This window comes from Gymnoscopelus braueri, assembly GCF_963280865.1.
Source record: "Gymnoscopelus braueri genome assembly, chromosome: 15".
Lineage (NCBI taxonomy): Eukaryota > Metazoa > Chordata > Actinopteri > Myctophiformes > Myctophidae > Gymnoscopelus > Gymnoscopelus braueri.
Window position 1 is genome coordinate 26,513,577 of NC_137620.1, and position 15,639 is coordinate 26,529,215.

The 15,639-nt window shown below is 41.2% G+C and overlaps 1 protein-coding gene across 1 annotated transcript; it reads right to left on the bottom strand.

Moving 5' to 3' along the window:
• Window positions 1–6,103: 6,103 nt before the first annotated feature.
• tm4sf5 (transmembrane 4 L six family member 5) lies at window positions 6,104–15,639 on the bottom strand (the record flags this gene model as incomplete). Its single annotated transcript, XM_080451856.1, has 5 exons — window positions 6,104–6,504; window positions 9,365–9,557; window positions 11,696–11,838; window positions 13,196–13,276; window positions 15,466–15,639. The coding sequence occupies 5 exons, from the start codon at window positions 15,637–15,639 to the stop codon at window positions 6,487–6,489; spliced, it is 609 nt and encodes a 202-aa protein (XP_080307982.1). The 3' UTR covers window positions 6,104–6,486.

Here is a 15,639-nt window from a genome sequence, read left to right on the forward strand (position 1 = left end):
ATTCCTTCACCTCTCTCTTTTGAAGTGTATATGGGGAATATGATAAGCTTCAGAAATGCAAGGACTTGGGGCGACCTCATGGCTCAATGTTTAGAGTGCATTCCACATGGGTGCAGAATGCCCTCATCAACTTGTCCCTGGTTCAACTCTCGGCTGGCTGGACTGTTTGCTGTGTGTCTTTCCCCTGTTCTCTGTCCGCATTTCCTGTCTCTCTCTTCACTGTATCTATCTTGCGGACATGCCACACCAACATTTCGCTACTTGTACCTGTATGAGTGATTGACAAATAAAACGGAATGTTTATTTTTTTCTCATACCAATCAGCGGATGATTCTAGACGCAGTAAACACCACAGAACCCTGTACTTGGTCATAGACTGTGGCCCTCCCCATGAATCATTTTTTTCTATTTTTAGAAATTAGGCGTAACCAGGTCTTTTTCACTCTACTCCTTAACCAGAGGATAAAGACATGCACACACACACACACACACACACACACACACACACACACACACACACACACACACACACACACACATTCACACACACACACACACACACACACACACACACACACACACACACACACACACACACACACACACACACACACACACACACACACACACACACACACACACACACACACTGTGGGGGGCCCATCACTAAACTCCCCAGAGGTTCACCACTGCGAGTGTCTCTGGGTCAGCCTGTGTGCACGTTACCACTGGGTAGCGGTGTGAAGAAAGATGACTCGATGGCCACTTGTAATGCTCGGTCAGAATGAAGCTTTGGCCCAATTGTGGGTCTTGAGGTTCTAATACATCTCTGGCGCCATTTAATACTGGGCCAGGGCCCACAGGTGTACAGTAGGCTAGCATTGAGATTGGTACCTTGCCAGACACAGCTCGTTTCCGTTGCTCAGTGTGACTCAACTTGAGACCACACTGAGGAGGATATTGCTCTGATGGAGCAGTGGTTCCCAAATGGTGTGCCGAGGCACACTGGGGCTCCGTGAGAACAGATCGTGCCTTGGTGTTTTGTGACAAACAGACATTAGTTTAGTTTAGTTTAGTTTAATCACACAAAACCATAGTAAAAGGAAGAGAATTAAGATAGATCAGTACATTAGAATGATGAAATACAACAACAAAATCTAAATCAAAACATGATTTGCCGGCAAGGCCAAAAAACAAACAAAGTGGTGGCCTACACCAATACACTAAGTTAAGAATTATTTCATAATTTACTATATCATTTTCCAATATATTTTAACCACTTTCTTCCTAGGATTCATATCTTGGTCATTATATGAGAAAATGTTAAATTAATTAATTAATTCATTTATTTCACACATTTTCAAGCTCACCACATGACACATTATGATGTGTTGTGAGCTAGTAAATCTGCTATTTTGCCATTGTAATAGAGTGATAGTAAAAGAAAATAAAGGCATCTTGCCCCCATCTCCCACCAGTTACACTGAAACATGATGCATGCATCTGCATTACATGTTGACACTGTTCTTTCTATTATGTCAGTTTGTTTTTCTCTGCCCACCCTGTGGCTTGGCATGGGTCATGCGTCGTTGCGGTTGACATAATTATTGGGTGGCGAAGTCCGTCGGGATTCGTCTGAGTTCAACATTTGTTTTTTGGCTACGCGAGTCACAGTGTGATTGTTGTTTTTTTAAATGCTGCTGTGGTTGTTGATGCACTGAATGTAGAGTCTTCCCAATTCCTGAGAGGGAAAGAGAGGAGTGAAAGAAGAGCAGAGTAAATCATTTAGAGCAGGGGTTTTCAACTGATTGTGAACCAGGGACCACCACCCTGACTTGTTCAACTTGTTGTGTCTGGTGGGGATGTGGGCTAAGTTTAGTGTTTTTGGTAACACTTGCTATTTTTCCCATGTCTATAATGCATTATAATCAGCTTATAACAGTGTATGATTATAGTTATGAGAACTGAAATATGCATAACCCTTTATTTGTTTCTCAACCAATTGTCCATGGACATATGTTTTTAAATAATGACTGAAATATTATGCTAGTGAACAAAGCGTTTTTGAGTGATTGAGTGTTTTTGAGAATGTCTCTTACTTTGTCCAGCCTTCTATATTAAACTCATGTTAACTGATATACTGATTTGTAACTTATGCATGAGTGAGCAGACACACCCACCACATGGGCACATTTCCTAATAATGATAACTAAGGCAATTCGGTACACTTCCCCTTCTCCTCCTTTTCTGTGGAAGTTCTTGACCTCCTAGTAACTGCTGTCAACATCGACGCGTCATCTTAGGTCACCAGGTCATTGAGTGAACTGTTTCTCATGTCCATGTCTATCTCTTCTTGGCTATAGCGGAGTCTCATGTCTCATGTCATTTTCTGGCTCGAACCTGGCCCTGTGCATATTCTTCAGGTATGCCAGCATGAAAATACTACTGTCACAGAGATAAGTATTTATATTAGGTAAAATACATTTAGCTTTTACTGTAAGCTCTGGGAATTCTACCTGACAGCTCATCCAGAACTTCACAAGGTCCACGGACCACCAGTTGAAAACCCCTGATTTAGAGGGTGCCAACTGCTTAATTGCCGCTCCACCGCTGGCAGCCCGCCGGCAGCCCGCCGGCAGTCACTGCCGGCAGCTGCCGCTCCTCCACCGGCAGTTCCGCGGCAGCTTCCGCTGCCGTAAAATGCACTCGCTCCTTCTGCTTTCTTCCCTACATTTCTCATCCCCATCTGGGACACCATTGTGAGAAGAAACAGTTGCTCACACTGCTCAAAAAGTACTATTTTTGTTGTCCGCTGTCATTCGTCACTATTATAATCAGAACTGTCTCAATGTATATCTTGAATTAAAGGACAACTTCACCCATTTTCAACCTATCTTCATATAATTGGTCCTCACTAATACTCATGATAAAATGGCACAATTTTTTACTACTCGGTCTGTGTCTCATAGGAGGGCTGTGGACAGTCCAGAAACCCGTCTACCAGTGACATCATCGTTGGGCAGGATTTATTTTTTCAACAAGATTTCACATTTTTTATTTAGATTTGTATTGAGACCTGAGGCCGATTCTAAAAACGCCTTCTAAAACCTAACCTAAGTTTTCTGAAAACGTTCAAATTCTTACTAAAAAAATGAATACAAAATGATGTTGCTATATGTATAGCAACAACTAATGAGACACAGAGGTGGCTCCCGGATTCAAAGGTATAACAACGTATAGGTGGCAGCAGGTCTAAATGGGTTAACATGAGAACAATGGCTTCTATTATTGCATTGCAACTTTCCAGGAATAGAAAGCCTGCCGTTTCTATTAACTTGGACTCCCCATCAATGATCTCACTGGTAGACGGGACTCTGAACTGTCCACAGCCCTCCTCTGAGACACAGACTGAGTAGAAAAAAATGGTGCAATTTTATAATGAGCATTAGTGAGGACCAATTATATGAAGATAGGTTGAAAATGGGTGAGGTCGTCCTTTAATCATTAAACCCATTATACTAACCGGGGTACTCCAGTGGTCCGTACCTGGTCCCCTAATTTTTTCCCTCTACACCAAATCTTTTCACATTGTGACGCATTGTGAGCTAGATCTGCAATTTCCGATAAATGTTCTGGACTGTTTGGGAATGTTTGGGATGCTACTAGGGTTCATCTGGTTAATACAGTCATCCAATACCAGCCTGAACCAGTTCTGTTCTAGTTCTTTTCTAGATGGCCTGTGTTCCGTTCCGTTCCGTCTTCTCTTCGCTCTGTTGTTGCCATCTGGGGCGGGACGCAGTGAGGGGTTCTGAATAATGGCCTAACCACAGGGTCTAAATTAGTGCACCAGGCGGATAAAACAGAAGATTTGGCTTCACACTTCAACAGCTATTGCCCTCTATTTGTCTGTTCTCTGCCCCCCCCTCTCCTCCCAACACCCCCACCCATCCATTTCCCTCTCAATGTTTATTTTCTCTTTCCCACCACCCCTTGTTTTTTTCAATGCCTGCCTCTTCTTCTTGCTTGCTTTCCTTTCTATCACATTCTCCTCCTCTTCTCCATTTTGGCGCTGTTTGTCCGTAACACTTTATTGACCTGTTATTTCAGCCTATATGTGACTTGCATGAAAACCAGATGAGTGGGCCCCTTTCCGTTTGGCCTGCTTTGTTCCCCTGGACTCCCAGTCAACTCTCCTCAATCACTCCCCAGCTCCTTCCTTCCTCGCTTTCTTCCCTATGTTATGTAAGAGGGTTACTTGTGAACAGATCAACAATCTGTTTGCTAAAGCCTCATTTAATGCTCCGTTGTGTGTATTTAAATATCAATTAGGCTTTAATCAGATTAGGCGGCCGTCCCTGTTCTGGACATTTAGTTATAGGAGGAGATTTTCTAAATGATCAACATTTTCATCACACACCGTCGTGTGATGTCTAAATAGGGCTTAAGTGGTTAAGTCACAACAACAAGCCTCTCCACAGCTAACTACTTTATAAAGCAACTGCTCCAGTGACTTAAATCAAATAATTCTTGCAATCAGTTATTGATTCTTGCCAAACCAAACACTGTAAAAACGGCATCCTGCTCATTGGGAAGGGTCTGACACCTCAATCATAGGCACACATTGTACAATGTGTGTAATAATTTCTATGGGATTTATTTGATATCAAGTAGCATGAGAGTAAAGTAAAGGCCGTAGGGGTGGACCCTTGAGCAAGACACTTTACCCAAATTGGTGCCTTGAATGTGTGTGTGTGAATGGGTGAATGTAGTCCACTTTGTAAAGTGAGGACCCCCTAGAAAACGAGATGCTGCATCTCAAGGCTTATCCTCCAGGGGGAAAAAAAAACACGTTGGAGTAAGGCGCTATATAAATGAACCATTTACCATTATAGCAATTGTGCTAGTTCTTGGTAGTTATGCAATTATTTGGTGAAAGATTTCTTTCTATTTTTTACAAATTTGCTAGTACATAACCAGGCCATTCTTGTAAATAAGAATTTGTTCTTAAGTGACCAAAATAAAGGAGATAGAGAGACCATTCTCACACGGGATGGGTTGAAGAGTTCCACAGTCAGCTGTTTCAACTGTGGTCACTCACACTGGCTAATATGTACATGTACAACGTTTAGAATCCACAGTAGGGTGGTATGGGCACTGAGAGACGAGACGAGACAAGACATCTACAGTGATGGTTTTGTATGGTGCACTATTCCCTTGTGACTTTCCCTCAGAAACACATTGGTTGCCGGCCTCTCAAGACACAGACAGCGTCTATATTTACCTGGCTGCAGCTCCATGAAGTGTATTTATCTTGGAAGTTAGGTAACAATTACGACGAAGCGGCTCCATAGCAACAAAAGATTATGGGCTTAACCTGGCCCTTTTCTAATAGGCGCCCATCACAGATACCGCGCCGTTAGTGCAGCTGCAGTCCTTACAGGATCCACAGGGGGCTCTGACCTCTGATCCGGTCCTGACGCACAACAATCCTGTTAGATCTGGCTGTCTGTGTCTAAAGGAACTGCTGAGAGCTTTAAACTCAACATGAGATCAGTAATTGACAGAGAACAGCGGAGAGATTCTGCTTAGCTTCACTCAAGTCATTCATGTGGATAATTGGGGTTACTGAGTGAATGATATGGTTAGGACACAGTAATGGGATTTCCACCTTGTTTTTGCAAGTTGTATATTATTCATTATTACTTTATTATTAACTTTATATTTTATTACACTATAAATATTATAACTATGAGTTTATTTTACACTTTGTTTGGGACCAACAACCGAAAATGACACATTTAATTTGTAATGGATTTATTTGTCAGGGGGGGGCCCACAAATATTAAAGCATCAAATATACATACAAACTGGTCAAATAAGTTATTGCTGATAGTCACACAGAAGTAAAATAAGCTGAATACCTTTTAAAACATTAATACCCCTTCCTATCAAAGCCAGTGCCACGTGAGGACAATTCAGATGTATTCAGTCAGATATATTAAATTATTTCCTACGATTTTCCAAATGTTCCATCACATGCCATATGTGTATAAAATGTGCCCATTTGGAAGCCTGGCTCGAGACCATAGACTCCGCCCAAGCTTCTAGCTCAGTCTGATATTCAGGCTACCCATTTGGTACTTTCATAAGGAGAAAACAAGCTATAAGAATATTATTTAATACAAAAATAATAATCAGATCTAGTAATTCAACAAAACACTTTCAGGCAGGCAGTTGAGGCAAAACATTACCAGTGCTAAGACTACAGTAGGATGCATATTTCAACAGAAGTCCAAGAGAAGAGTTCAGATTATGGCACATACATGACACACCTGATTTGGACATCATGTTAAAGAGTATCAAAGGAAAAACACACTGCATAGAAATACATCTTTAAAAAAAATAAAAAATTAAGTACAGTTGCCGTGGCCTTTCTGATGAAAGGTTCCAGCCTGCCGATCAGATCATGAGTGTTCTCTCCACCTTTCACAGGCCTCCCTCCTCCTGCAAAAAGAAATCATGTTTTCATTAGCTGCTTCTGACAGGAAGACACTATCTGTCCATCAGGAGGACTACCTTATTGTTAGTCTCTCAAGCCAGACTGTTCCACAATCTTCGAATACTATGAGAGTTTGTAAGTATGCCCCCTAAAAGTTCCGCACAGGAAGCTATCATTTGTCATTTCCGTTCACAAAAATATACTGTTAAGTTTTGGAATTTCCATTTCTGCTAAGCAGCAAGGTACTAGACACTAGACAGGCATCGTCTATTTGATTTACAGTACGAATTATCTACGCAACTGCGAAACGGACGTACAGACTGTTAGGCAAAAGCGTTTGAATATTGTGTGAGCCAACAGTATTGAGAGACTTCCCCATTGTTAACGGGCGCTGTGTTATCAGGGAGGTGCTTTGATGTGCATTATCATTTCCGGTGGATTTTGTGGGGTGTGTACATATGTGCACTTTGTGATGTAACTCTAAACTAGCAATTTGCAATTGTGTCCCTACGTTTATAATAGATTGTGCGCATGTATACGTATGTACACACAGGCACACGTGTATATTCATTCACGTGTTGGATTTTACATGTGCATATGGGAGTGTACAAAGGAAGACCAACAGAATATGTTCCAGACCTATGTATGATCAACCATGGGCTAAATCCTAGCTTAAACTTCAACCATCACATTGATTTTCCTACTTATTTACCCTGTGCAATATTCTGCTGAGTTAGACCTTAAGTCAGCCTTTCTGCTACGTTGCCCACCTAGTATTTACTTTCCCTGTAATGAGTAATGTCTCAATTTTGTATAACAGTAGGCTACAAGTTATAGTTACAGTAGTGCCTTCCTGTCTACTGTCAAATTTTCTCGAAAGAAAGAGAAATATTTCTCATTTCCATTTATGTTATTTCTAGTCTGGCCAGTCATATATGGATTTACTGAGACAGGTTGTTTCAAATGGAATTCCTTTGTCTCCTATAGACCAGTTCCTCGTTGCTGAAGTCACAGTCTAGAATTCTGATGAGACCAGAAACATAATGATGGAACTACAGGACAGCATACTTTAAGTTGGGGATGGAGTTCCTTTGACAGTAGCGGCTTTTTCCTGTGTTGCATACTTTGCTTTAACCAATACATTTATATTGACTAAGTTCAAGCCGATCGCGCACACGCATGCACGCATGCACGCATGCACGCACGCACGCACGCACGCACACACGCACGCACGCACACACACACTCAAACATATACGTATACTAGTTTCCACAGATCCCAGTAATACCATCAACACACTTAAAAACAGAACTACTGATGCTACTGCATCAAGCTTAATTGGGAATATCCATTGTATTAAGGCCCAGTTTCAGCTTAATTTAACAAGTTTGTAACATCAATGTTAATGGCTTTCCTTTTTTAATTTGGATTCAAATTGGACATGGCAGCATTGAAAATTCTACATGATATTGTGAAAAATAGACTAAGCTTCACATCCAATTCATGGACCAACAGCCAGGGAATGTTTGGTCCCAAAGAGAATGGATTCAGTTTTCCCAAGGTGTAGTGACAGTTTGTTATCGGTAAGCCAAGTACGGATTTTTGAGAGTTCGGAGCTGAGCGCCTCCTCAACTTGCAACTTGTCCTCTCCCGAGATCAGGAGTGCCGAGTCATCAGCGAACAGGAACAATTTGCAGTTACAGGCAGCACTCATGTCGTTAATGTATAGAAGAAACAGTAACGGCCCTAGAATGCTGCCCTGAGGAACCCCACAGCTCACCGGGAGGGATGAGGACATGGTTCCGTTGATGTCAACCACTTGTTCTCTTCCCTCCAGGTAAGATCTCATCCAGTTTAGTGATGTGCAGTCAAAACCAATCGCCCTCAGCTTATCAAGTAAAATTGAATGGTTTACAGTGTCGAACGCTTTTTGGAGGTCCAACATGACCATGCCGCAGTATTTGCCCGCGTCTACCTCACGTTTGATGTAGTCGGTCAGATACAGTAGGCATGTGTCAGTGGAATGGGAGGTTCTGAAGCCCGATTGGAATTCAAACAACAGTTTATGCTCGCTGAGGTAGCTGTTGATTTGTTCTTGAATTAATCGCTCTACAACCTTTGAGATGGAACAAAGGATGGAAACAGGCCTATATTGCCAGGTTCTAATTTGCTTCCTTTTTTATGCAGAGGGATTACTTTTGCCAACTTGAAATCCTGTGGGACGTGACACTGGCTGATGGATAGGTTTGTGATTTGGGCTACTATGGGGGCAATAGCAGTAGCTGCGTCTCTGAGGAATCTGGTGGGGATATTGTCAAGGCCGGTGGCCTTGTTTGGCTGGAGGGCGAGTAGTTTTTTCTGCACATCATATATACATATAGGCAAATTCCTGGCAATACAAATAATTCTGATATGGACATGATATGGTGTGTGTGTGTGTGTGTGTGTGTGTGTGTGTGTGTGTGTGTGTGTGTGTGTGTGTGTGTGTGTGTGTGTGTGTGTGTGTGTGTGTGTGTGTGTGTGTGTGTGTGTCTGTGTGTGTGTGTGTGTGTGTGTGTGTGTGCACGCGCAGTGGTGTAAAATGTAAAAAAAAAATTATTAAGTAAAAGGTAATCCAAATTTAATTGAGTACAAAAGAATTGGCATCAAAATATACTTAAAGTACCAAAAGTAAAAGTACTCATTATGCAGAATGTCCCGTTTCACAAGGTATCGTGCGTGTGTGTGTGTGTGGGGGTGTGTGTGTGTGCGTGTGTGCGCGCGTGTGTGCGTGTGTGCGCACGCGCGCGTGTGTGTGTGTGTGTGTGTGTGTGTGTGTGTGTGTGTGTGAGAGAGACCCTTCTCTCACACCCTTCTTCTGCCTACCTCCTTGCTTTCGCGGCAGTCCCCACAGATACATCCCAGGCAGCCGTTAACCACCTGTATGCCACACAGGACCGTCTGCAGTGCGCCCATGCACAGCAGGATGGCAAATAGACCAATGTGCCACGGCACTATGTTCTCAGGGAATATGCAGTACGCTTTCCACAGAGACTCGTCAGCCAGGTAGCTGCCGTTTCTGCAGGGATACAGACATGAACACAGGTAGTCAGAAAGTTTAAAGTAAAAAATAAACCAAAATATGGACGATTGAATGTGAGCGAAGCTGGTCTTGGGGTATAGGAAGATAAAATGTGTTAACATGACTTGACTTGACTTGTGGTTTGGTGGTCAGAGAGCTGAAATTAGCTGAAATGGAACATCATGTGCCCTATTTAAACCTTGAAGAAAATATTATGTAGAGTCAGAAAATAAAGACAAAATAGGTTATTGCATTGGAGGAAGGGCTGGCTCAAGCTGAATATTGTTTGTTGGGTAAACTGTCAGACTTGCCCCTGTATGCTGCGGTTTCTCTATACAGAACATATGCTCTGCCCAAGCACGTAAAATACCTTGAAGTTGCCAACAGCCTCATACTGAATCTACGGCATTAGTCAACATGAGCTCTCAGAAACTGCATGGACTTTTCACACCTTATGAAAAATAAAATGGATAAACAAGAGGGTGTGTGTGGGTGTGTGTGGGTATGTGGGGGGCACTTACTGTGTCATGCTGGGACACAGAAGCTCGTTTCTTATGCTGAAGTAACGTAATGCAGGCTAATAGTCCATTAATACACTTGGAGCAAGTAATTCATCAGATATTATGGCACCAGTGCCATGTAGTGTAAAGTATCTATTATATAATATTTATTTTCTATTTATTATTTTATTTTCAAGATTTATTTTTTCTTTTTGTCATTTTGCCATAAACAATGAACTACACTAAACAGTCCCTGTCACTGCCAACACCCACTGTTGGCCTGGGCAGGTTACACACAGAGTCACCAGCAGTGGCAGAAGAGCGTAATCAGTGGTGGAAAAAGTAATCAAATGTTTTTAGTAAAAGTATCAATACTGCATGCAATGTATAAGTTATAATGTATATAATGTAGAAGTACTTTGAAAGTAAAAGTCTGGAATAAAAAATGTACTTGAGTAAAAGTACCAAAGTATTGGTATCAAAATGTACTTAAAGTACCAAAAGTAAAAGTACAAACATGTTTGAAAATAGCAGATCTACAACTCACAACACATTGCGATACGACGCATTGTGAGCTTGTAGATCAGCTATTTTCAAATAGCCTACACTGTAGGTATAAAATAAGACTAAAGTGGTTAATGTATGTTTTATAATGTAATCATTTATACCTGCAAAGTAACTAGTTACTCAAGTTTTCAAATAATTGTAGTGGAGTAAAAGTACAATATTTGCCTCCGAGTAGTGGAGCAGAAGTAAAAGTATAGACAATTGGAAATTCTCCAGTAAAGTAAAAGTACCTCAAAATTGTACTTAAGTACAGTACTTGAGTAAATGTACGCAGGGGAACACAACGCCCCCCCAGTAACTCTCCCAGCATAGCCGCTGACAGCTTCACGCACCCCGACCAACCAGTAGGGGCAAAGAACATAATCTCCTGCCAAGATCAACTGTGAACACCGCCAATTGTGTTCACTGAAACACATTTAATTATATAATATATCAATTATTATTATTGAGATATTATGTAAATAATAATAATAGTAATTTGATCATCGGTATAAGAAGGCTCTGTATATTATTTGCTTGAAAGTCTAAACTAAAACCACAAAATAACAACTAAGCACTGGCCTTGTCTGCCCCCTACTGGATGTTGTTTGTGTTACTTTGATCAATACTCATGTATATTAATCTTTTACAGTCATTCCCATAGAGCAAAGGAGCTTACACATATGTACCTTGCGTGTAAAAACAAATCCAACAATCCAGTAAACACCAATGCACCCAATGCATCTGTGTGTATGGATCTGTGTATGAGCACATATTTGTTCCCCGAGATTTTTCCACATTAAAAAAAGCAGCTCTACAAGCTCACAGCGCATTGCGACACATTGTGAGCTTGTAGATTGGCTAGTTTTGAATGGCAGAAGTATGAGTTAGGGTTAAAGTGGTTAAACAAATGTTTGACTCACTTATTGTAAGTCGCTTTGGATAAAAGCGTCTGCTAAATGACTGTAATGTAATGTAATGTAATGACTCATTTTGTTGCTGGACGGCATTTTGATAACTGTTGTAATGTACACTACACTGGGATGTGCATGTTAAGTGGCTAATTACATGAGTAATGATGACACTCACGTGGGGAGGCCTTCGAAGGGGTACTCCCATTTGCCTTCAGGGGTCTCACACTTGGGCCCTTTAGCCAGAGCTGCTGAAGCCACACTGGTGCAATAGATGGCTCCAATCAGGCCAAAGCCAGACGAAAAGACTGAGTTCAGCATCTGTTAGTGTAGTGGACAGAAAGAGGCAGCAACAGTCATCAGTTATGTCCATATTGTGTTTCAGCACATTCCAACCTTCTGTGACTACCAGACTAGTATAAAACAAAAGTTTTAAAAAGTTACGATATTTCAAAAAGTATAACACATGTATGTCTAATATGTTGCACTAGAAATGTGGTGCTGATCAGTCCAGTGGTTTGCAAGATTAGCTGCGGACACACACACACACACACACACACACACACACACACACACACACACACACACACACACACACACACACACACACACACACACACACACACACACACACACACACACACACACACACACACACACACACACACACACACACACACACACACACACACACACACACTTTTTTTGTAAAACTCTTAGTTGCACCAGCGTTGCACTTTTGTTCTTGTATTGTCTGATAAAGATTTCCATTTCCATTTGGCCTAGGTAAATAGACCATCACTACACAAGTCTCACTGCCCAGAAGAAGCTACTGTAGTTGTCAATGCGGGGGCAATACCATCCCGATTTGTCCTTTATATTGTGGCTTCACCAGTGAGCACCACATTTACCACTTTGTTCACAAACTGCTGGCTATAGTTAATTAAAGATTGGACAGGGAGGCAACGCCATTAGATTTGTTTCGTAAATGAGGCTAAACTGAGAAGAACAGGTTTTAATGGGCTTATAATGGCAATTCTAATTGGAACAGATAAACAATGATGCTGATTCGACAGCGTTGTAAAAGAAACATAACAGCGATTTGGATACTATTCTTGTGATTCTTATTGGATGGCCAATTATAATTAGTAACCCAATCCAATCAGAATCACTGCTATTAACCTGTCCAATCAGAATCCAATCATGTACAGAAAAAAGGCACTGGTGGGATTTGATTCAGAATCCAGTAGAGTCACATGTGGTTTGTCAAGCAAGTATGTCAAGCACTATGCCACCAATGGGCACACTATCTTAGGTATTATATTGCCCTAATACTTTTTTTTTTTTTTTTTATATCACTGGTTCTTGAACTTCTTTAATTTCAAGGAGCCCCAGGTGGTATATATTAGGGCCATGGGCGCCCATAACTCTGAGAGTGTACAAATGGAACCAAATGGACCCATAAGGGTTTCCATTTGTACACTCTCAGAGTTACAGACCTGTAAGGGTCCATTTGGTTCATAAGTTTCATAACTATAAATCATTTAGCTGGCACCCCTGGAACCCCCTCAAGGACCCCTGGGGGGTCCCTGGACCACACTTTGAGAACCATTGTTTTATATGACGCGGAAATGCTTTTTTATATGACGCGGAAACGCTTTCACATGGCTTTACTTACCCGACATCGGTTTCCACAGCAACCTGCTCCACAGCAACCTTTGCCCCCTGCCCTGATAGCTGAACAGCTGGGACACAGCATCTGTCAAATCAAACAGAAGGTGTAATTTATTAAGCAAGCTACGTAAAGCGACTTTATTGAGCACATCTCAAACAAACTGCGGCCAGTAGGCCAGATATAGAACTCCTCCTTAAAATGGAGGCCCACTGGATCATGACTTAACTTGACTCCTACATACTTAGTTGACTGAAGTAGTCCCCCAGGGGTCTATACTGGGCCCTCTCCTTTTCCCCCTCAGTCTATCTCTTCGCCAAAAATAGCAAATCTACAATCTACAAGCTCAGAAGTCAGCTTGTAGTTATACTACTTTGATTGAATGTTCACCTCAGAATACGCTAGGGTTTATGCATGTGATTAAGAAACTTGAACCATTTGTTGGAATCTATTGGCCCTAACATAACCACCAAAGCCCCCCCTTCCCAGTGCTGGCTTAATGCAAGGACTTTAAAGGGATATATCACTTTCAAAAAAACTTTTGGTCATTTTATCGTCTACTCAGGCTTTTGTGAGCCCCCCAGACCGTTTTTAAGTTGCTTGATTCAGTATTTAGATATTTGATATTCATTTTATCAGACACGCCCCCTTCCTATACAAACCCATTATAACTTCAAACAAAATTTTTAACATGTTAGATTCATCAAAAACACCCGTCCTTGGTTCGGGTGACTCACCCTGCCCTCCTAATATGCGAGGGGGCCGTGTTTTTTCGATAACTTTTTTCATTTATTTTTAATATTTTTTTTGGAAAATGAAAACAAATAAATACAATAAAAAAATATATAAAATAAATGAAAAAAGTAATAAAAAAAAACACGGCCCCCTCGCATATTAGGAGGGCAGGGTGAGTCACCAGAACCAAGGACGGGTGTTTTTGATGAATCTAACAGGTTAAAAATTGAGTTTGAAGTTATAATGGGTTTGTATAGGAAGGGGGCGTGTCTGATAAAATGATTATCAAATATCTAAATACTAAATCAAGCAACTTAAAAACGTTCTGGGGGGCTCACAAAAGCCTGAGTAGACGATAAAATTACCCAAAGTTTTTTTGAAAGTGAAATATCCCTTTAAGTGCTGCAACACTGGGCACCAACCTTGGGGAGCACCAAACGGCAGGGGAAAAGTGAAAGAAGACTCTACTATCGTGGAAAGACCCCCCCCCCCCCCCCCGCGCCCCCCCTGGGTCCCTCCCCCTTGGTAATTCTGGGAATAAAAAAGGTGGACTGTTTCTGTTGTTGGGTGGGTCACAGACATTTAAGTGTGTAAGTGTATTCTTAAACATGCCTAATGCAGAAATAACTGCAGTCTGATGACTTACTCTGCCCCAACGGAGGAAGTGCAAAAGTCACTGCTGTGTACTATACTAATATTTGTGAATCCTGAATCAATTGTTAGTTTCTCGTTCCAAAGGTTAATGACACATAAATGAGTGTGCAGAGTCATGGAACCAGAGTTACTCAGTATACAGGGCTCTGGTCAGTATCACAGTCTCGATTATGATGCAGTAGTGATAAAGACACACCCTTATAGGCATCAAAGGTCTCCATTTACAACACACATCATTATGATTATGCATTATCTAAGTTCCTTGTTGCTACAGAATTTACAAACCGGTTGGGCCGAATGGAAGATCACCTTAATAGTGAGACGTTTCAAGAACTAAGTGGTCACATAGTGGATACTATTGATCAGTGGTTCATACATTGTTTTCTCACTCAACAGTAAACAAACCAACTGCACGTTTCTAAAGTGTCAATCTAAGGACTTTTTAAACATTTTAAATATGAAAACGTTTTTTTTATTTTTTAAATAACACCATTACTGCATCAAAAGTAATCAACACACTATAATATAAAAAAATATTAAAAATTGAGGCGTTGTGAGCTTGTAGATCAGCTATTTTCACAATATTTATCTGTAGAACCGAGTCAAACAAAGTTTTATGCCTCGACTCAGGGGTCCCCAGTTCAAATATGATTATTTTGGAGGATTGCGGCCTGAAAAGTTGCTATAATATATCACAGAGACACCTATTGCTGAGAAATGAGCAGAACAATTGGGAAGTGTGTGTGCCTATCCAATGTGAGTATGTGTATTGTGAATTTCAGAAATATTTCAAAATAAAGGCCATGACATGTATGTGTCGAATCATTGATTGATTTAATTGTGATTTATTATTATTCATATATAACATGACATAATTCAATACTCACAAAGAGTCCTCCTCCAATGAGTCCCCCCATAAGCCAGACCTCCAAGGAGATCTGACTGTTCTCCAGGCTCTCCAAATTAGGGAAGAAAAGTAGCAGGTTGGCGATCATACAGATGAACGCTGAAGGCAGCAAGATCAGACCCACCAAGCGGGCACACTTTCCTGTACAGCACAT